The 21,561-nt window shown below is 43.2% G+C and overlaps 1 protein-coding gene across 6 annotated transcripts in view; it reads left to right on the top strand.

Moving 5' to 3' along the window:
- The window catches only part of SPAG9 (sperm associated antigen 9), a 121,362-nt gene that overhangs the window by 60,556 nt on the left and 39,245 nt on the right, over positions 1 to 21,561 (top strand). For all 6 annotated transcript variants that reach the window (XM_055129938.1, XM_055129936.1, XM_055129935.1 and 3 more), the window contains 3 exons: positions 10,102 to 10,306; positions 11,701 to 11,800; positions 14,293 to 14,414. In XM_055129938.1, the coding sequence (XP_054985913.1) occupies positions 10,102 to 10,306; positions 11,701 to 11,800; positions 14,293 to 14,414 (427 nt within the window). The remainder of the gene's footprint in view (positions 1 to 10,101; positions 10,307 to 11,700; positions 11,801 to 14,292; positions 14,415 to 21,561) is intronic.

Genomic DNA, 21,561 nt, shown 5'->3' on the forward strand with positions numbered 1-21,561 from the left:
CCCTGTGCAATGCAAATACCCTACCCACTGTTCTGTCATTCTGGCCCTAATCTGTAACTTTTTTTCATTTTTTTAAATTAAAGAACTGTGATTTACAAAGTTATTGATAGTTGAGTTTTAGGCATATTTGCAAAATGTTCGCTTTAATTTGAAAATTAGCTCTTCCCCAAATTTGTCTTTTGCTAACTTTTTAATTTATATGTATATAAAAATGAAAAGCTATTGTTATTTCTTGATTAATACATGAATGACACTAACGATTAAAATTGCTATTGGATTTATGCTATGTTATAACTGAAAATGATTGCCACCTGAAATTTGTGTTTTAAAAGAGTCACCAGTTAAGCACAAACCAATTCCTTCCCCCAAACCCTTTATAACATAACATCCAAAAATATGTATTGTTTAACTAAAAAAGTCATGCTGTTAACTCTCTTTCGCTTTGTTTCTGTGTCTGTGCTCAATCCTGGTGGTGCTCAGGGGACCCAATATAGTGCTGGGGGTTGAACTGTGTTGGTGCCCTACCCGCTGTGCTCTCTCAGGGCCCTCTTTTCCACCTCTCCTCTCATTTTGTTGCTGCTGTTGTGATGCCAGGGGTTGGGGGGACGGGGGTCATCACATCAGGTCACATACACAGTTGCAGTGCTTGCTGTGAGTTCCAGTCATTCATTTTTGGTGCTTGAGCACATTCTGGTTGCAGCGCTCTCCAGGGCTTGCTGGAATTCTCACACACATGGTCTCTCACGTTTGAACTGCTGGCCTCAGTACTCCTGCACTTTAGATCACACACACACACACACACACACACACACACACACACACACACACACACACACACCCCTCAGTACTCATGCACTTTAGATCACACACACACACACACAGAGATTGCACACTCTGTTGCGGTCCTGGGAGTTCCAAATAGCTGAGCCTACTGGGTACTGTGCTCAGGGCATGTGGGGGGCACTGGTGGTTGAACTCATGGCCTCAGACTTCCAAGGCAGGCGCTTTAGGCCACTGAGCCATCTCCCAGGCCCTTATAGGTTATATTTTTGACCAAGAAATATGACCTCTGCAGTCAGATTTTGCTGCTTGAATAGGGCCAGTCACCAGGACACTGTGATGGGTACAGAAACAAGACTGCAGGTTGGGAGACAGGCACTTGGGATCTAGAGAATCAATCATCTTGCCTGCTTGAGCCCAAGAAGCAACATGCGAAGGAAAGCCAGAAAAAATCTTACTCGAAAGCACAGGTTTCAGCCTGGTGGGCACCAGCCCCATCAATTTGTGGCTGGTCCTTTAAGGCATAAGGGTCTAACCTCATGTTATCTTTCGTATAGTGGGGAAAGAATACAGTAAGGGGAAGTCTGGGGCTTTGGGCCACTCCCAGCAGTGCTCAGGTGCCGACAGGTTGCTCCCAGCAGTACTCTGGCTGGCAGCCTTATGGTACAGGGGAATCAAACCCAGGCCTCCAGCTGCAAAGCACTTGCACCAGCCATTCAAATTCTCTGTGCCACCGTGACCTAACCCCCCACCCCTGCTCCTGCACCTGCTCTTATTTAGATGATTGTGTGTGTGTGTGTGTGTGAGAGAGAGAGAGAGAGAGAGAGAGAGAGAGAGAGAGAGAGAGAGAGAGAGAGAGAGAGAGAGGTTTTTCACCCTTTTCTTTCTTTTTGGCTTCTGGGCAACACCTGGCTGTACTCAGGGCTTTCCTGGCTCTGTCCTCAGTGATCACTCCTGGCGGTGCTCAGAGGACCATATGCAGTGCCAGGGATTTAGACTGGGGTTGGTTGCATGCAAGCCTTTACCTCCTGAGCTATCTCCCCGGCCTTGCTTACTGATATCAGTTTCCCCTCCTGACCCGTTGTCTTCATTGCGTGAGGACTGGGCCCACACGTAACATGCTTGTCTCTTGTGCTCTGATATTTGGTTGCTGTGCTTGCCATAGGTCACTCACTTCAGTGCACTAGAGATCACACACCTCGTTGTGGCACTGGCAGTGGTGCAAGACACTTTGTGGGCAGAACTGAGGGTTTTGAACTCCTGGCCGTAAGCTTGGAAGCGTGTTCCTTCGCCACCTAAGCCATGCCTGACCCACAGGAAGCAGTCTTTACAACCTCGGCACCCCAAGCTCAGTTTTCCAGCTGGAATTTTCAGCCCAGATCTTAGTTCTTTTGGGGCCGATTTTTATAAAAATTACACATGTATGCATAATTAAATATTACCCTGTAGCACTGTTGTCCCATTGTTCATCGATTTGCTCGAGCGGGCACCAGTAACGTCTCCATTGTGAGACTTGTTATTGTTTTTGGCATATCAAATAGGCCATGGGTAGCTTGCCAGGCTCTGCCATGTGGGCGGGATACTGTCAGTAACTTGCCAGGCTCTCCAAGAGGGAGAGAGGAATCAAACCCGGGTAGGCCGAGTGCAAGGCAAACGCCCTACTCGCTTGCTACACACATAAGTGATATATCAAGTATAGATCTGTATCAATAATTTTTTAATATTTAGAGTCCTATATCTTAGGAAGTGCAGTATTGAGCCGGGGAAAAAGCTCAGTAGGCTGAGTGCATTTGAAGCTCACTTTGCATGCAGGATGCCGGGTTCGAGTCCGAGCATGGACTGACTCAAGCACCACCAGGTTTGATCCACCCTCCCACCCATGTAAAAAGAAATAAATGAAATTAGAACATTTAGAAAGGAAGTATTGGTTATATTTGTTACATTATAAAATCTTACAAATTGGACACCAATAATTAATTCTGTTGATTTATTTAATCTTGCTTCTCAAAGTACTTGGAAAAGTATCATGTCAAAATGTTGAAGACCACCCTTCCTTGTGCATCTTCTAAAATAGATATTTACTTATTTTTGTCTGTTTCTCTTAATAGTTCATAAATTTATAAATTCATGTGTTTTTATAAAGTTTAAGTTTTAAGAATACTTGCTGCTGTATCTCTAGCACTTTTTTTTTTTTTTTTTTTTGCTTTTCGGGTCACACCCGGTGGTGCACAGGGGTTACTCCTGACTCTACACTCAGGAATTACCCCTGGCGGTGCTCAGGGGACCATATGGGATGCTGGGAATTGAACCCGGGTCGGCCACGTGCAAGGCAAACGCCCTACCTGCTGTGCTATCACTCCAGCCCCCATGTATCTCTAGCACTTAGGTTTAAAAAAAAAAACAGCGTAGGGAGTTGTGGCCACTCAGAATATGTGTGTTGGGGCTGGAGAGATAGCACAATGAGTAGGGCACTTGCCTTGAATGCAGCTGACCTGGGTTTGATCCCTGGAACCCCATTATAGTCCTCTGAGCACTGCTCAGAGTGATTCCTGAGTGCAGACCCAGGAGTAACCCCTGAGCATGACCGGGCTTATTAGTACCTGTGTATTGGAAGCTACTGCCCTGCTCAGTGTCAGTCCAGCCTCGCCACTAGGAAACACTGTCCTGCAGCCACACCAGTGGTTGTTTTTTTTAGCCCGCCTGTAGGCGTGTTTCAACACCCATCCTCCATCGCCTACTTGATGTGTTCTTTCCCAAAACAAAATTAAGTAGGAGGGATACTTTCATACTTCAGACAAGTGTGCCACAGGGGCAGTACGGCGGGCAGGGCACTTGCCTTGCACACACAGCAGGTTAGATTCCAGGTCCCCGAGCACCATCAGGAGTGATCCCTGAGCACAGAGCCAGGAGTAACCCCTGAACATTGCTGGGTGTGGCCCCCAAAGAAAAAGTGCCATAGAGGAACTATATTCTGGTTACTACCCAGAAAGACACCTTAAGACATTATATTTAATCCAGTGACAAGTGGTGACTGAATTTAATTCATACTTTACCAATGATTAATAGATTATCCACTTATCAAAAGTCATCTATATTAATAGGTCATTAATATGAATTAATCTGGGGAGATGTTAAGGCACATCTGAAATAAAATCCTCTCTCTCTACTCTCTCTCCAGACATGGAGCCTCTAAATGCAATATGGTTTGAACAGATAATGGAATGGTATATTGCAAAATGGCAAAAATCCAGTTTGTAAATTGTCTAATAACTCTTGCATTTATTAGCCTGGGCCCTAGTTCTCTGGTTTTACAAAGGTGTCAGGAGTTGGACTTAGAGTTCCCTTGGGGACTGTGTTAGCAGGTACCCACCAGACTTGGTTTTCTAAGTAGCAGAGACTGGACTAGACTGAGTTAGAGTAGAGAACAACTTGCATTTCTCTGAAAACTTTGGGATAACCTAGTTCTATTTAGGCCATACCTTGTGTTCATTAGGACAACATTGAAAGTGAGAATTATAATCAATAGTGATATTATTAGATGATTGCTCTGTGAAGTAGGTTAACGTTACTTACTTCATAGTTAGGTATCCCTAACCGAGGGAGAAAGCTGCATGGTGAGTTATAGCAGAGGAAACAGAACTTTGGGAGGCTGGCAGAAGAGTGGCTGCTACATCTACAGCCCAAAAGATGGGATTTTAAGTCTGGTTTCCAGGTCAGTTTAAGGTAAGGAACAGGGTTTTATCATGCTTTATTAACCCGAGTTTTTTGCTGATGGTTACATGTTGGTGAAAAACAACGAAAGCTATTGTATGAATGACCAAAGCATTTGGTTCTGTTAAAAATACCACAGAAGTGCTAAGTCAGGGAATGAGCAAAGATGTTAAGGTAGAGTTATTCATCCAGCCGAATTATGTTCATGAACAAGCTGCAAATGAGAAGGAATTAGAGAACAAAGAGCAGCAGTAAACCCGTGTCCTGAAGATCAGTAAGGACAAGAACTGGCCCAACAAGATATAAGTCTTAGCTATAATTAGCAAGATGGTGTGAAACAGCAGGCTTGCCATCCTTTTTCCTTCCAGCACCTTTCACTCTTTAAGCCACTGGGCTGGGCTGAACCAGGCAAGTGGGTGAGCAGGATGGGGAGGGGCTGAGGTGTGCCGAACCTGGAGGAATGTCTTCATGGGAGAGAGCCTGGTAGAGAGGGGTGCTGAGGGCGCTGAGGACATTCCTCGGTGGGTCAACCAGCTGGGCCTTGTCCGGTCCTGAGGAGGAGGATCAGGGCCTCCTGGACAAAAGCTGCCGGGCTTGTCAGCTGGCAGGTGTCGGCCTGAGCAGGGGAAGGCAGCAGTTTCCTTACTAAGTAGGGAGGCTGTGCAGAATGTAGAGGCAGGTAGACCTAGCGGGGGAGGCAGAAGGGGGGCAGAGGCTGCAGTGTCCGAGAGGAGAAACATGTCCCTGAAAGTCCAAGGGGAAGCAAGCTTTAGCATGGGGGGCTTGTTGGCAGTCAGCTGGTATGGAGAAGTCGACTAGAACGAGGACTGAACTGGTTCTTTTGTTGGTGTAGGCTTGAGGGGTTTTGAGTTGCCACGTCAACAGCAGGAGCGATTGTGAATCATGAAAGGGAACATAAAAGTGTGTATTAGTCCAGAAAGATGGCAATTGGTGAGAAGAAGGGTCCCTTAGGTCGGCAGGGTGGAGGGAATGGTACTTTGAGAAGGGCGGAGACTAGGTTATTTTGTGCTGTGCAAAAATGTCCAATAGAAAGAAGCTGAAGACAGGGCATGAAGGAAGAATGTGAGAGCAGGGGAAGGCTGTGCAGCAAGGGCACACACATACTCCAGTTGCAGTGAAAATCTTTGTTGATGGGGCACCTTGGTTTTCCTAGGTGGGCTACTAAAAGCAGTGCTTTTCATATTATTTTGTACTTGAATTTCCATAGTTGAGATTATTATGTCAGACTTTATATTTAAGATTTTGATAGACATTGACAAATTGCCTGCCACTGGGATTTTAGCCATTTGAACTATCCCTGCAAATACTGTATATGTTCTTCATTGCTATGTATGTTTTTAGTTTAAATGTCGACTTGTCACCCTGTTGTTCTTCAGTTTGCTCAACTGCGAGCCAGTAATGTATCCATTCGTCCCTGTCGCATGCTAGTGTAGCCCAGTGGTATCTGCTCACTCTAGGAACACAAAGAGCCTCAAACCATTCATTCAGGGTTTTGACAAAAAAAGTCTGACCAGCTCATAGGTGGGCGGCCACTCGGTCTTTTGACGTCCTGTGGAATCCAGTCGGTAACAGCTCTAGTCCAACAGTCATCTCTGAATCGCATTACATGTCTAGCCCATCTGATTTTTGATGCCTTAGTTTAAATATTTTCCTCTTTTGCATAAATATTAAATTAAAAATTATTAGTTTGAATACCTTCTATGCAAAATTTCCATACTGGTTTCTAGAATTTGGTTTGTATCAGTTCATTAATAATGTCATGAATTTCATCCAGTTATACACACGTGTAGCTCAAAACATTTGTACACCTTACAAGTTCATGCAACTGCAAATGAATAAAGATGTGTGTGAGTGTATATGCACATGTGGATATATACAGTATATAACCCAGAAGCAGTTTTTCTGGAGCCAGAGAGATAGTACAGTGGGATAGTACAGTGGTAAAGCACTTGCCTTGCATGTGGCCAACCGGGTTTGGTCCATGGCATCCATATGGTCCCCCAGCACCTCCACGAGTGATTCCTGAGTTTGCAGAGGCAGGAGTGAGCCCCCTGAGTACCCTTGGTTGTGCTCCCCATAAAACAAAAATGAACAATTTTTAAACAAGTGTTTTCTTTTGAAAGTATTTTAGGTTGTTGATTGTGACTTTTAGAACTGATTTAAAAAAACTTTTAACTATGAAGCAGTTGGATTTGTACCTGCTTGTGAAAATTTTAAGAGTTCTTTTGAAACAGTCTGAACTAAACACTTCCTCGGAACTGCTGTGAGAAGCTCTTGTTAGCGGCATTTGGTATGTGAAGCCATCGGTCAGTGTGTGCTGCTTTCTCCCCGGGATGTGCTTGGAATACAGAGGAGGAGCTGTCTGCACAGAGCTGGCATTCTTGTGCATAAGAATTTCCCCCCTCCTCCGTTTGTTGTCAGATTCTCAAGCTGCTCTGATTTCTTTAGCTTTCCCAAACTTACGGTTCCACAGTCGTTGTACTTATTCCTGTATCTTCTCTGCCTTAAGGATTCCTGTTGTAAAATACACCTGTACTTAAAATTTTTGAAACATAAAACTCCTTGTTTAGTTTTCAGGGTGCTTATTTGCCATGCTGAGTATCAAACCCAGGGCTTCACAAACCTAAGACAAGTACTCAGCCACTGATCTATACACCCAACTTTAACTTTTTATTTTGAAATATTCTAGACTTACAGAAAAGTTTTAAATATGGTACATACTTTTGTTCCTATACCCAGTATTCACATAATTCAATTTTAAATAATATCAAAGAATCTAGGGTAAAGTTTCTACAACCCTAAGTTTCATATGTCTTGTATGTTTTAAGACCTGGATTTGATCCCTGGCACTTCTTTAACAGATACTTCTGCCTATAGAAATTAAAAATAAGTTGGAGGTGAGGGGGAGAACTAGTGAAATGGTATGGTGGGTAAGGCTCTTGCTTTACACCCGGCTGACCTGGATTCAGTCCCTGGCATCCTATATGATCCCCCAGGTCACACTAGGAGTCATCTTTGAGGGCCTGGAGTAAACTGAGCACAGCCAGATGTGGCCCACAAACAAAAAAACTAAATAAATAAAGGCCAGGCAGATGACTCAAAGAATTAGAGCCCAGGCTTTACATTCAGGAGCCTCAGCTTTATCCCCAGAACCACATGGTTCCCCAGCACTGCCAGGTGTGGCTCCCCAAAGTGATCAGTACCACTCCCCTAGATATTATGGATATTTGCAATGCCTTTCAAGCCATCTGTTATTATACAGCTGCATTAGATGATAGTACACCCTCATAATTTTTTTGGGGGGGTAGAGGGGGTCATACCTGGTGATACACTGGCTCTGCACTCAGGAATTACTCCTGCCGGTGCTCAGGGGACCATATGGGATGCTGGGAATCGAACCCAGGTCGGCCGCATGCAAGGCAAACGCCCTACCTGCTGTGCTATCGCTCCAGCCCTGTCATAATGCTTTTTGAGATAAGTTGTTACCCTAAACATTTTCTTATACTTTTCATTAAGGTGCATGCAGCCGACTCGGGTTCAATTCCCAGCTTCCCATATGGTCCTACGAGCACCACCAGGAGTTATTCCTGAGTGCAGAGCCAGGAGTAACCCCTGTGTATTGCCGATGTGACCTAAAAAGGAAAAAAAAAAATTACCTTTAAAATCTTTATATTTTTATGGAGTGTCATCCACTTTCTCACCTAGATTTTTGAAGAATTAAATATTTGAGAAGAGTTAAAACCAATGAATCTTGAATCAAAGATCATATAAGCAATTATTAAGACAGCCACAATCAGGTTTCTTCAGCGTGAACGTTGCTAATCTCCACTTTGTGAAGACATTGTGGTGGTGGGGCTGTGGTGGTTTGAACCACACCTGGTGGTGCTCAGAGCTTACTCCTGGCTCTGTGCTCAGGGAGCACTCCTGGCAGATGCGGGATGTTGTGGATCAGTCACAGATTGGCCGCATGCAAGGCAGACACCCTACCTTTTGTGCTATCTCTCCAGCCTGCTTTTTTAAAATTTAATTTTCATAAATAAATAGTTCACAATAGTTGATTGCATTTAATATTCCAGTATCAGTCCCACCACCATCGCACCTTCCCACCACCATATCTCAGATGTTTCCTTCCTGAACCCCAACCCCTGCCCCAAAGCAGAACCGAAATAATTTATTTTCTATTGTTTGTTATGAATAAACTGCTAAAAATGATCTCCAAAAATCTTTCCTTAGAGGAAAGTGTGGAAAGATTGTTGTATTTCAACCAGAAGCCCTTCGATAAGAGATTACTAACATGTTGTTAAGGTTGAGCCTTATATGTTTGCTTATATGTGCTTATATGTATGGTGTGCTACTCTGGGAATATTACTGGTGTGAGGGCTAAGGTGTCACGCTGCCACGTGGCCCAGGAATACATTCACTCGTGGATGAGGCTCGGCCCGAACCTGCGGAGAGCGGCCGTGAGCACGGCGGAGGTTGAGTTCTGGAGGTTTTGGCTGCTGGGGTTGGGTTCCTTGGGGCGGGGTGGGGTCTCACTTGCCCCCCTCCAGGTGCCCTGAATGAAACAGCCTGGCGTGGGGTCCGGCATCCAGCCCACTTTTTGAGGAAATTAACAGAGACTTTGCCATTTATATTTTAGACTTTTAAAACATCATACATTTCCAAACGAAGAATATTTAAAACGAGGGATTGCTATGTTTTCAAAAGAAATTATCCCACCATCCCCACTGTGAGCTAATATATAGGTAGAATTAAAAAATATAATTAAGTGTATAACTTGTGAGAAAAATTTTAATTTAGGTTACACTTTGGTTATTAGTTTATCTAATAGATTCACAAATAATGGGAGGAGAACCAGAAAGGTGGATTAAACTTTTCCAAATACACTAAATTGGAAGATTTGATTGTTAAAATATTGAAGGTGATAAGAATAAATTTCAGAAATATTTATTTTGTTATTTTGTTGTATTTTTTTCTTCAGGAAGATTTCTTGGAGTTGTGTGAATAGGAAAAAGGTTAAGTGATCAGTTGTTTATTGATAAATTTAAAGTAAATCATGAAGTGGTAACTTCTGAACTATGGTATTTCATCACCTAGAGGCTTAAAGGAGATGGCTTTACATCAAAATGAGATAAAACTTAATATCAAACCTTCATTTTAATAGTAGATACAGGATGGATATTGTTATTGGGAGGTAGTATACATCAGAAGTATATAAAAACATTCCAAAACATAGAAACGCATGGTTTTTCCATTTTATTTTTTGTATTTATTTTTGTTAGTATTTTTGTTTGGGGCCACATGTGGCAGTGCTCAGGGCTCACTCTTCATTTCTTAGGGGATGATACATGGTGCCAGGGAACCTCCCCTTAGATTTTTATCTATAAGAATATCATGACTATATGGAAAAAAAAATTTGCTTAAACTTTCCCCTTGTTTGAACGTAGACTCCAGAGACAATTTCAATTGTTTCCTGTAATCAGTGTTAACTCTTTAAATAGTATTTCCTCTCAGCAAGTTTCTTCTTACCCCATTTTTAAAGAATTACAGGTAAATCTAAAATGTTTTTGTCATTCTTCTTATTTACAGGATGAACTCTCAGATGTGAGTCAAGGAGGATCGAAAGCTACCACCCCGGCGTCACTAGCTGCTTCCGACGTGGCAGTGATTCCTGCCGACACCCCCCTAAGGGAAGACGAAGGCTTTGTGAGGGCGGCAGAGGCACCAAATAAGTCAGAGATAAACAAACACATTGAAGTGCAGGTAGCCCAGGATACTAGAAATGTGTCGACTGGTGAGTGACCCTCGTTCTCTATTTCCTGTTGAAATATTCCGTCAGTCCATATTAGGATATGTTTTGGGGGAGGGCACAGTGGCGGTGTTGACTCCTTAAGTTGAGTAAATAGAAGTAGGTAAGTAATTCAGGAAACAAACTTTAAACAGGTGATGATAAGCTTTTGGAGTAAAAATATTCATGGCTGGCTGGGTTGAGGAATTTGAAAGCTGAAACCTTTTCCTGTTTTAGATCACAGTCTTTGTCTTTATGATTTTTTTAATTTGTGCGGGGGTGGGACGGGGTGGGGGGCTGGGCCACACCCGGCCGTGCTCAGGACTTACTCTGGGCTGTGTGCTGAGGATCCACTCCTGGTGGGTCTTGACTGTGTGGTGCTAGATTTCAAACCGGAGTTTGCAAGGGAAGCACCTTGATCCCCATTCTGTCTCTCTGGCCTCATATAGTTACTCAACCCCTTAAAAAGGAATGAAGATGGATTTTTCTGTGTCCCAAGAATAGTAAATGTAGATAGTAAATATTAACAGTTACTTTTTGCTTTTGAGCTATCATTGAATAGACAAGATATTGTTGAATCTTGTGTTTCCTACAATCTACTTCTTTGGTGGGGGAGGGGTAGGTTAAACCACACCTGACAGGGGGCTGGAGCAATAGCACAGCAGGTAGGGCGTTTGCCTTGCACGCAGCGACCCAGGTTCGAATCCCAGCATCCCATATGGTCCCCTGAGCACCGCCAGGGATAATTCCTGAGTGTATGAGCCAGGAATGACTCCTGTGCATTGCCAGGTGTGACCCAAAAAAAAAAAAAAGAAGACAAGTAAACCACACCTGACATTGGTCAGAGCTTACTCTTGGCTCTGAACCTAAGAATCTCTCCTGGCAGGGCTCAGGGGGATCGTCGGGGTTTTGGGATCAAACCCAGGTTGACTGCATGCAAGGCAAGTGCCTTACCCCTGTACCATCACGCCAGCCCAGTCGTGAAGAAACATTTTATCATCTGGCTGATTGGAACCCCCGGTACCAAAATGGCCCATCAAGCTCCACCGGGGCTTACTTCTGAGCACAGAGCCAGGAATAACCCCCTGCGCAAACACCGGGTATGACCCCAGAAGCCATCCTTGAGGCCGGGGGAGATGGCGCAGAAGGCTGCAGCACATGCTTGCACGGAGCCAGATGTTACCCCCAGTGCCAAGTGGTTTACCCAGCACTGCTGGGCACAGCCACACTCTCCCCCAGCACTGAGTTAGGAGTAGCTTCCAAGCAGTTCCAAGTGAGGCCCCAAAACAGCCACAAAAAGTCAGAAACAAGTTACTGTCAAATGACGGTCATAGCAGCAAGAGACTCCTATTAGGAGCGGTATGTGATATGTGAGATATTTGTGTCATCTTGTCCTGAAGGCTCTGCTGAAAATGAAGAGAAATCAGAAGTTCAGGCTATCATTGACTCCACCCCTGAGTTGGACATGGACAAAGATCTCAGTGGATATAAAGGCTCAAGGTACTGTAAACACCAGATTCAGATTTTTAAAAAAAAATTCTATCCTTTTCCTGTCCTCCAGAAGTCTAGTGATGTTCTCCCTGCCGCTCTGCCAGACACATGTATTCAGATGTCTGGCTGAAAAAATGTTGGTATTCTAGGTGTTGTTTTAAAGATGGATGTGGCGTGTGACTGTTCAATGCAGTTATAAGGTTGCCGTAAGGTGAGGAGCGTCTGGGGGGATTGGGAGAGAGAGATCACCGAGAGATGCCCCATGCTTTCTGACCTGGGAAGGAGTACTGAGGCTGGGCTGGCACAAATAACAGTTTGGGCAAACTTGGCTCGGATCGGGAAGAAGGGAAAGCACTCTTTTTTTTTTTTTTTTTTGCTTTTTGGGTCACACCTGGCATTGCACAGGGGTCACTTCTGGCTCTGAACTTAGGAATTGCCCCTTGCGGTGCTCAGGGGACCATATAGAATTCTGGGAATTGAACCTGGGTCGGCCATGTGCAAGGCAAACGCCCTACCCGCTGTGCTATCGATCCAGCCCCGAGGAAGCACTCTTTTCAGAATTATGGTGCTCTCGTTATTGGAAGAAGTCGGTGTCTTTTCAGTGACATTTTAGTTGACATGTTAGTGAGATTTTAGTAAACATGAAGGGTATGTTCCATGCCGCCCTGGACATGCCCCAACCCCCACCCTGAGAGCCCTGGAGCTCCCCGGGCGCCCTGAGCCGGCTCTCGGCAAGGATGCGGCCCAGGCAGCAGCAAATCCCCAGGCTCTTGCTTCGAACATCAGCTGGGTTGGCTGCAGGCACAGGAAGGGCGACCTGGGCCGCCTCTGTCCTGCTCGGGCCCTGACTCTGGTTCCTGCCTCTCTCGGGGAGGTGGTGGGGAAGGCTGAAGGATTTGGTTTTGGGGTCTTACCTGGTTTGCAGAGGGGGAACCATGTGGTGTCAGGAGCCACGCCCAGGGCCTCATATACACGGACCTCGCTCTACCACGGAATCACATACTCTGCCCTCTCCTGGCAAATTCTTGAACCTTCTTCATTTTCTTCTTTTGTAAAATTGAGATAATAGCATCTGCTTTGCAGAGTAAGGTGAGCATTCAGCCAGCTCGTCTATGTAAAACTGAGCAGTGCCTGATATGCAGAGCAGAGGTATGTTCTCTGCTGGTTGCCCTTTGCTGTTTTCTGTTTTCTAGGATCTTCCTACATTTTGTTTTCTTCTCCAGTTCTCTGTGAACTTGAGTGAGACTTTCTGGGGAAACTTGAGAAATCTTTTTTTTTTTCTATCTCTCTCATTTATTTATTTATTTATTTATTTATTTACTTACTTATGTACTTACTTATTTTTCTTTTTGGGTCACACTCGGCATTGCACAGGGGTTGCTCCTGGCTCATGCACTCAGGAATTACTCCTGGTGGTGCTCAGGGGACCATATGAGATGCTGGGAATCAAACCTGGGTCGGCTGTGTGCAAGGCAAACGCCCTACCTGCTGTGCTATCACTCCAGCCCCGCTTTTTTATTTTTTTTATTGTTTGATTTTTTTTTTTTTTGGTCACACCCGGCAATGCACAGGGGTTACTCCTGGCTCATGCACTCAGGAATTACTCCTGGCGGTGCTCGGGGGACCATATGGGATGCTGGGATTCGAACCTGGGTCTGCCGCGTGCAAGGCAAACGCCCTACCCGCTGTGCTATCACTCCAGCCCCTCTTTTTTTATTTTTTTATTTGTTTGATTTATTTTTATTTTTTTTAATTTATTTTTTATTGAATCACCATGTGAAAAGTTAAAGCTTTCAGGCTTAAGTCTCAGTCGTACCATGATCGAACACCCATCTTTTCACCAGTGCACATGTTCCACCACCAAGAACCCCAGTATGCCTCCCATCCCACCCCTACCCCCCCGCTTGTGTGGCCGATGATTTTCACTTTACTTTCTCTTTACTTTGATTACATTCAATATTTCAACAGAAAACTCACTATTATTATTTGGAATTTTCCCCTAATAATCAGACCTGCCGAAAAGGCAGCATTTGATAATTTGTTTTCCATTGCTGAGAATGAAGAGCATATGAGGTTTTGGATTTCTGGTATTTTAGTAATTAAGTCCAGGGAAATTTCTGCCAGAAGTCGTATCACTGCAAACTCATACCTCTGTTTAGTGGCCTTATAAGATGGCGGTCGTCACGCTGCTGGGGAAAGGAAAGGCCGAGAGAGAAAAACCTTTCCCCTCCCGGGGCGGCATGGGGCCGTAGCTTAGTTCACAGTCTAGAGGCATTTCTGCAAGAAGCCGCTGGGTGCCGAAAGTAGTTAGTGGGCCTCCAGGATCATGGGCATTCGGGATCAGAGGAGCCATTTGTGTGCAGCCGCTCGGAGTCACATCTGGGTGGAGAGCAGAGAAATCTTTTTTAAATTACATTTTCACAGCCTCTTGGCTATTCATTTTGCACTCTTGACAGTAGTGTCAGATATGCTGACTCTATTCTGTTGTTTTTGTCCCTCAGCACTCCCACCAAAGGCATAGAGAACAAAGCTTTCGACCGCAACACAGAATCTCTCTTTGAAGAACTGTCTTCAGCTGGCTCAGGCCTAATTGGAGATGTGGATGAAGGAGCAGATTTATTAGGTATGGTAGCTTATTCAAGGAATCGATGGCTGAATTGAAAAATCAATTATTACATTTTATGTAATTGAAAATTTCCCTAAGCTATCCTTAACCGCCTGCTCAGTGGAATGGATATTATACTTTAAAAAGTGAAATTTAAGATTAAGATTATAAAACTTTTAAAGGAGAGGATCGTTACATATGGATTTTTCCAAAATTAAATTGCATTTAAATTTTATTTTAAATTGATATATATATACGTTGTATTGAACAGTTTTATATTATCAGGTTAATATTATGTATAAGGAACACACTGATACGTATATTTGTTAGCCTTACATAAGAAATTATGACACTGTATTTATTTCAGCTTTTAAGATTGATTGCTTTAAGAAACTCCCCGATAAAATTTAAGGGTAAATGCAAAAATATATTTGAGAGAACATTTTAATGTTTATCACTCCAGCCCTACCTTCCATATTTTCTTATTTTATTTTGGGGCTCCTCTCGGAGAGCTCAGCAAGCTACCAAGAGTGTCCCGCCTGCATGGCAGAGCTTGGCAAGCTCTCTGTGGCGTATTCAATATGCCAAAAATAGTAGCAATAACAGGTCTCATTCCCCTGGCCCTGAAAGAGCCTCCGATCATTGAGAAAGAAGAGTAAAGAGAGGCTGCTAAAATCTCAGGGCTGGGACAAATGGAGATGTTACTGGTGCCCACTGGAGTAAATCAATGAACAACAGGATGACAGTGATACAGTATGATAAAACCCATATATGTATTATTTTTAAGTTTGAACAAATGCATTGATTTGTGTAATCATAACCAGAATCAACATAGATCAACCCTCTACTCCCGACTTCATCATTCTATCCTCTTGTGTTCTTTTTTACTTTACATTTTTGGTTTTATTTATTTATTGTCCTTTCATTTAATCAGAATTATGGGGGGTTTTTTTGTTTGTTTGTTTGTTTCTTAAGGCTTTTAAGTTTATTGACCTTTGTCAGACCGGGCATGTGATAGTGTTAAGTTTATGGTTTCAGTGTTAAGTCTGTGGTATTGATGTCCACTGCTTCCTCCCGCTGCCCACCACAGTGCCCAGCACCCCTACTCGTGTCCCCCTGTTGACTCCCAGTCCACCTTATTCAGAATGAAGCACTTTGTACTGTTTCTGTCCCCTGCTGCCTCGGAATGCAGCGTTCAGCCCTCTGATTTTTGAGACTGATAGCCTCAGGCTTATTTTGTTTGATTTTCATTTTGACCACACCCAGTGATGCTCAGCACTAGTGTGTGGGGGGGGGGGTGTGGAAATGGTTGTTGGTTGTCACTCCTGGCACTTGTCACCATGTTTGGGGGACCCCTTGTTGCCAGGGATGGAACCCAGGCCTCCTGCACGCAAAGGATGCACCCGGCCTGTGAGCTCTCTGTCCAGTTCCAGCCCTTTAAGAATGTAATTACTTCTGTAATGCCGAGGTTAAACTCAGGGCCTCAGGCATGCAGAGCAGGTGCTTTTCCACTGAGGTATATCCCATGGCAGAGACTTTTTCAGGGGAGGGGATGGAGGGCAATACCTGTCGGTGTTCAGGGCTTGTTCCTGGCTCTGTGCTCGGGGATCACTTCTCTCTGTCTGCAGGGGAACATATGTAGGATTGAACCTGGATTGGCCACATGCAAGGCGAACTCTACCCGCTGTACTGTCTCTCTGGCCTAGGCTTCTATTTCTTTTTTTTTTTTCTTTTTGGGTCACACCCGGCGATGCACAGGTGTTATGGCTCTGTACTCAGAAATAACCCCTGGCGGTGCTCAGGGGACCATATAGGATGCTGGGAATCGAACCTGGGTCAGCCACGTGCAAGGCAAACGCCCTCCCCGCTGTGCTATCGCTCCAGCCCCTCTAGGCTTCTATTTCACACAGAAAATACCAAGAGAATTACCGGGCTGTGTGGTCCTCACAGTATGGGCCTGAAAGCCTGTATTCAACCCGGACAGCTGCTTACAGGCACCAGGCTCATGACCAGTGGTGCTCCGGGCTCACTGAGGCCACACCCCAGTGGTGCGTGGGGGTCCATGCAGGGATGGGTATCAGACCCAGGACTTTCGTCCCTCGTGGCATGTGCTGTCCCACTTGACTGTCTTCCTGTAACTGTGGCCTTTGAAATCGGTCTTTCTGGAAGCTTGCATTTATTAATTCAGAAAATTAGGTATGATAGATTAGAGACAAATTTCTGATGCTCTGCTCTCCTTTACACCTTGAAAATAATAGGCTGTAAATTACTATCTTCCCTTTTGCACATAGTGTGGGTTTATTTCTAGAATGTTCCAGAGTAGAAGATTTATTGCCTTAATTCTTAGTAAAAGATGGTGAGTGAGAGTTCTAAGGCAAATATTTGTTTCTTGGTTTATGAGCCTTTCTATAATTGTCAACTGAGCAAAGAGTGAAACCATTATTTTCATCTTATTTCAGTATGTACACAGGCTACCAAAATGTTTCAGCCTGTATCCCAGTAGCCTGCTACAGTGTTTTCAGGTTGGCAGTCTGCCAGACAACTGTCTTACCCGCTGCACTCTCTCTTCCACCCCAAGATACCTGTTCTTTAAAGAATGGATGAAGCTTCCACAGTGTCTCTAGCTTAGCGTCTATCTACACGCTTACCTCCACATGTTTTTCTTTTGTCTAAATCTTGAGTCAGGCAAAGGTTACATATGTAGTCACTGAAAACTTATTTTTGAAAAGAAACACACTCCCTTTCCACAAATCAGAGTTCATAATTATGTTGCATTTTTACTATATAAAACAGCACAGTTTTTCCCTTGATCTCAGTTTGTCCATTAGCCTTTGCTTTCCAGTTTGAAACTAACCTTCATCAGGCCAAATAAATCTTATAATCAATATATCTAAGCTTTCTTTTCTTTTCTTTTCCTTGCTTGCTTTCTTTTCCATGTTCCTTCCTCCTGCATTCCCTCCCTCCCTTTCTTCCTTCTTTCTTATGCATTGATGGGGATCAGGCCCCGGGTCTCACACATACAAGGCAAAGGAAGTGATTTATGCCCCTGAGCCAAATGATAGACATCTAAATAAGCATTTTCTTATCATAATATAAGTTTTGGAGAAGTGTGTGTTAAGGGGAGGATGATATGGAATTTGATATGTATTTTTATTGATAAGTTGAAGTGCTGGGGCTGGAGCGATAGCACAGCAGGTAGGGCATTTGCCTTGCACACAGTCGACTCGGGTTTGATTCCTCCATCCCTCTCGGAGAGCCTGGCAAGCTACCGAGAGTATCCCACCTGCATGGCAGAGCCTGGCAAGCTACCCATGGCCTATTCAATAATGCCAAAAACAGTAACAACAAGTCTCACAATGGAGACATTACTGGTGCCTGCTCGAGCAAATCAGTGAACAATGAGGCGACAGTGCTATAGACAGTGGTTTCTCTTCTATATAATTTAGTGATAGCAACTGAGATGTAATACTAAAACCATCTAGCTTTGTTACACTATGCTAACAAAATTCTCCCTCCACATTTCTTAGCTGGCCTTAGGTTGGTACACAGAGGACTGTGTTTCTCAGTTACTGTGTTAGTAAGTCTTTATCCGAAGATAAATGTTTTTATGATTGCTACACATATAATTTTACTATTTTTTCCTGGGTTTTGTTTCTCTCTTATTCCAGGGTCACGCCCCTGGGCAGGGATTGCTCAGGCAGTATGGGGCCTGGGATGGACCCCGGGCGTAATTCCAGGCCCCCTGCATGCAGAAAGCATGCGCTCAGTATTGTTTGAGTTATCTGTGGCCCTTTTTTAGAAGGGGTCATTCAAGAGAAGATTGACCTCCCACCAGTTCAGTTTGCCCTTTGTCTTTGTACTGTCTTCTGTTTTGATTTTCTTATCATTATTGACTCTTTTCTTTATATACTTTAGTCCCTTGTCCCTGTGGTCAAGTTTTAGAACTTGGAAATCATATTGTATGCAGATATTGAATTTCCTTTTGATTTGTTTTCCCCTTTATTGTCTTGAATCACTTCTTATTATTTAAAGATAATTTAAAAAGAAAAGCTCTGGACCATGAAGGTGGTGTAGTAAGTGCCTCGTGTGTATACATACATACTCAGCACCGTGCAGCCTTCTACCCGCCTTCCCCCAGGTATAATCAGGGTGACCTCCAAGTCCTGCCGAGATGTTCTGTGAGTGCCTCTGGGCCTGTGTCTCCAGCACACATACTACCTGGCTGAGCATCTCATGGAGTCTCCCCACCCACTCGGCCCCTAGAAGTGACAATAAACATCCTGCCCGCCTCTTTCCCTGAATCTGTCCCACCCTGTCCTTCACACTGTTAGGTAGCTCTCACCTGGCTGTGCCCAGGGATCACTCTGACACTGTGCAGAGGGGACTGTGTGTAGTGCTGGGAATCGAACCTGGATCAGCTTCTTGCAAGCGCCTCAGCGGCTCTGTGCTACCCTCCAGCCCTGTGCAGCAATATTGATGTGGCTGTGTTGTCCCTGGCACTTTCCTAGTTGCTTGTGGTATGTCAGTGATAAAAACAGATTTCTTTGGACAGGTTTTCCCCAGCCCCCCTAGTGTTCCTCATCCCACTGATGTCTTTGCATTGTTGCTCATACTTACTGTTCTGAAACAAACACTATTTTGTTGGGTAAACAAACAAATGCACAAACAAACAATGTTTTCTTCTTTCTTGGGACCATACCCAGCATTGCTCAGGGCTTAGTCCTGGCTGTACACTCAGGGACCACTCTGAGTGGAGGGCTGGGGGGGGGGAATCTTTGGGGTACTGGGGATCAGATCTGGGTGGGCTGCGTGCCTGGCAGCAGCCTACCTGTTATATTATCACTCTGGTCCCTCAGATTTCCTTCTTACCTCACTTGGCACGTGCTCCTCTAGGAATTGCATCTTGATCTCCTAGTTAAGGCTTTGTCGTCCTCCAAGCCTATTCCCATGGCACTGTGTTTTATTTATTAGGCTTCTCTTCCTACTACACTGCATTCTTCTTGTTGTTTGGGTTTGGGGGCCACACCCAGATGTGCCCAGGGGTTACTCCTGACTCTTCTCAAGCATAGCTTGGGGAACTATATGCAGTGTTGGTGTTCAAACCCAGGTTTACAGCGTGCATGGCACATGCCTTACCCACTGTACTCTTTCTCGGCCCTACTGTATTTTTTTATATAAATATTTATTTATTTTTATAAACCTGGCTAGACTCTAAACTTAGTTTAGCCAAAGCAGTTATCCCTTATTTACACATGTGCTTTTGAGCATGTAACAGCAACAAAATGAATGTGTTGCTAATTAGTTGTAGCAGTTTTGTTCCACCTCTGAACCGGTGATTCTTCTTCACCTTTTGTAGTTAAAACTGTTTACATGAGAATTTGTAAGAGAACAGTGTACATTTGGGAAAATGGAGTCTTAACATAGTTCAGATACAGAACTAGATTAGAATGTGCAAAATTTCCCCAGGAATTAACAGATAATTCAAAAGCCTATCTATAGACCTAGCTTTACACTGGACACTAAACTTGAAATGAGAATTTTATAATTTTAGAGACAGGCTGGCAGGTTTTTGGTTGTAAGGGGTATGGGTGCTAACAGAGTTTGTGTTTAGTTGAAGTCTTGGATAAAAATGGGACCACCTCGAGTTAATTTTTTCTTTCACTTATGAGTTAGTTGTATTGATTCATTTTAAAGTGAAAATTTTTAGACAGTTCTATTATTTATAAATTAAATTCATACACTAATGTTTTAAAACATTTTTGATGGGAATGTGTACCCTTTACAAACTACATTATAGAGTAGAATTCCTTATAATGCATATTTCAGAGTATTTTTATTTATAATATTTATACTTTATTGTATTTCATTAATTCTATACATATTTTTAATTTTTGGTCTCCTCATTTTGAAGGAAATGAGTGTAGATTTTGCATTATGAAAACAGTCTAATTGAGATTCTCATTCATTTTTCTCTTGGGCTGCTCACCCAGGGGAATATTCTGGTGTGTATGCTTTTAAATACTTAAATATTAATGCTTTTAAGTATAGGTGTTTTTGACTGCTGTGCTCACACTTAATGCTTTTTTATATATATTTTTCTTTCTGCTCAGTTATTTTTATTTTGTCCTGTATGTTTTCAGCTGTATGCTTATCTTTCTATGTGCTTAAGAGTTTATGGCAGATAAGTTCTATACAACAATCTAACCCTATTTCTTTCTGACTCTGATTCTTTATTGAATAGTTAATGTTAATGTTTAAAGCAAATATTTGAATATATCTTGTCAAAATTCATTTGAAATTAGAATTTAGAAACTTTCAATTTATCACTATTCTTAGAATTGTATGGATAGATGATTGGTTTTTTTTCTGATACCTAATTCTTCATATTCAAAGTACCCTGATGGATGAGAATATTTCAGATGATTATACTCTGAGTTCATAAGTGAGCACTGAACTTTTACTTTTAGCATTTCTAGGTTGGTTGTTACAAATTACTTTAAATTCACTTAGACTATTACTTTTTTAATGAAAGGAACATGTTAACTGCTTTGTCCAATGTCATTTTCTTTAGAAATATTTCCTTCCTGTTGTCGTATCAGTTTTACTTTGTCTGTTATATGTGAATTTTCTGCATTCATACTTTTTTTTTGGTAACTTTTGAAATCTGTTCCCTAGTGTGTTTTTCATTTCTCTACGTATTTAGGTATTTTCCCCCCTGAGTTGAATATTAAATAGCTTTTTTCTCTCTAAAGATCGTAGATTGGTTACATTAGCTACTCTGCCTATCTTACAGTACTGAAATGTTGTCTATAAAGAGACAACTAGACAACATCATTGCATAGGTGACATTTTGAAGGAAACTTACGTTTTTGACTTGTGGGGGTTTTTTTTGGTCTGGTTTTTGGTCCACACCCGGCAATGCTCGGGGGTTATTCCTGGCTTTGCACTCATTACTCCTGGTGGTGTTTGGAAAATGATATGGGATGCTGGGGATTGAACCCAGGTCTTAGCCGGCCACGTGCAAGGCTAGCTCCCTATACGCACCATAATCTCTCTCTCTCTAACCTTTAGCTTGGGATTTTTAAAGAAAGTAATTTTGTTGTTGTTGTTCAGGAGCCCACCTGGCTGTGTTCAGGGTTTACTTCTGGCTCTGTGCTCAGAGATC

Source organism: Sorex araneus, chromosome 3 (assembly GCF_027595985.1).
Source record: "Sorex araneus isolate mSorAra2 chromosome 3, mSorAra2.pri, whole genome shotgun sequence".
Taxonomy (NCBI): Eukaryota; Metazoa; Chordata; class Mammalia; order Eulipotyphla; family Soricidae; genus Sorex; species Sorex araneus.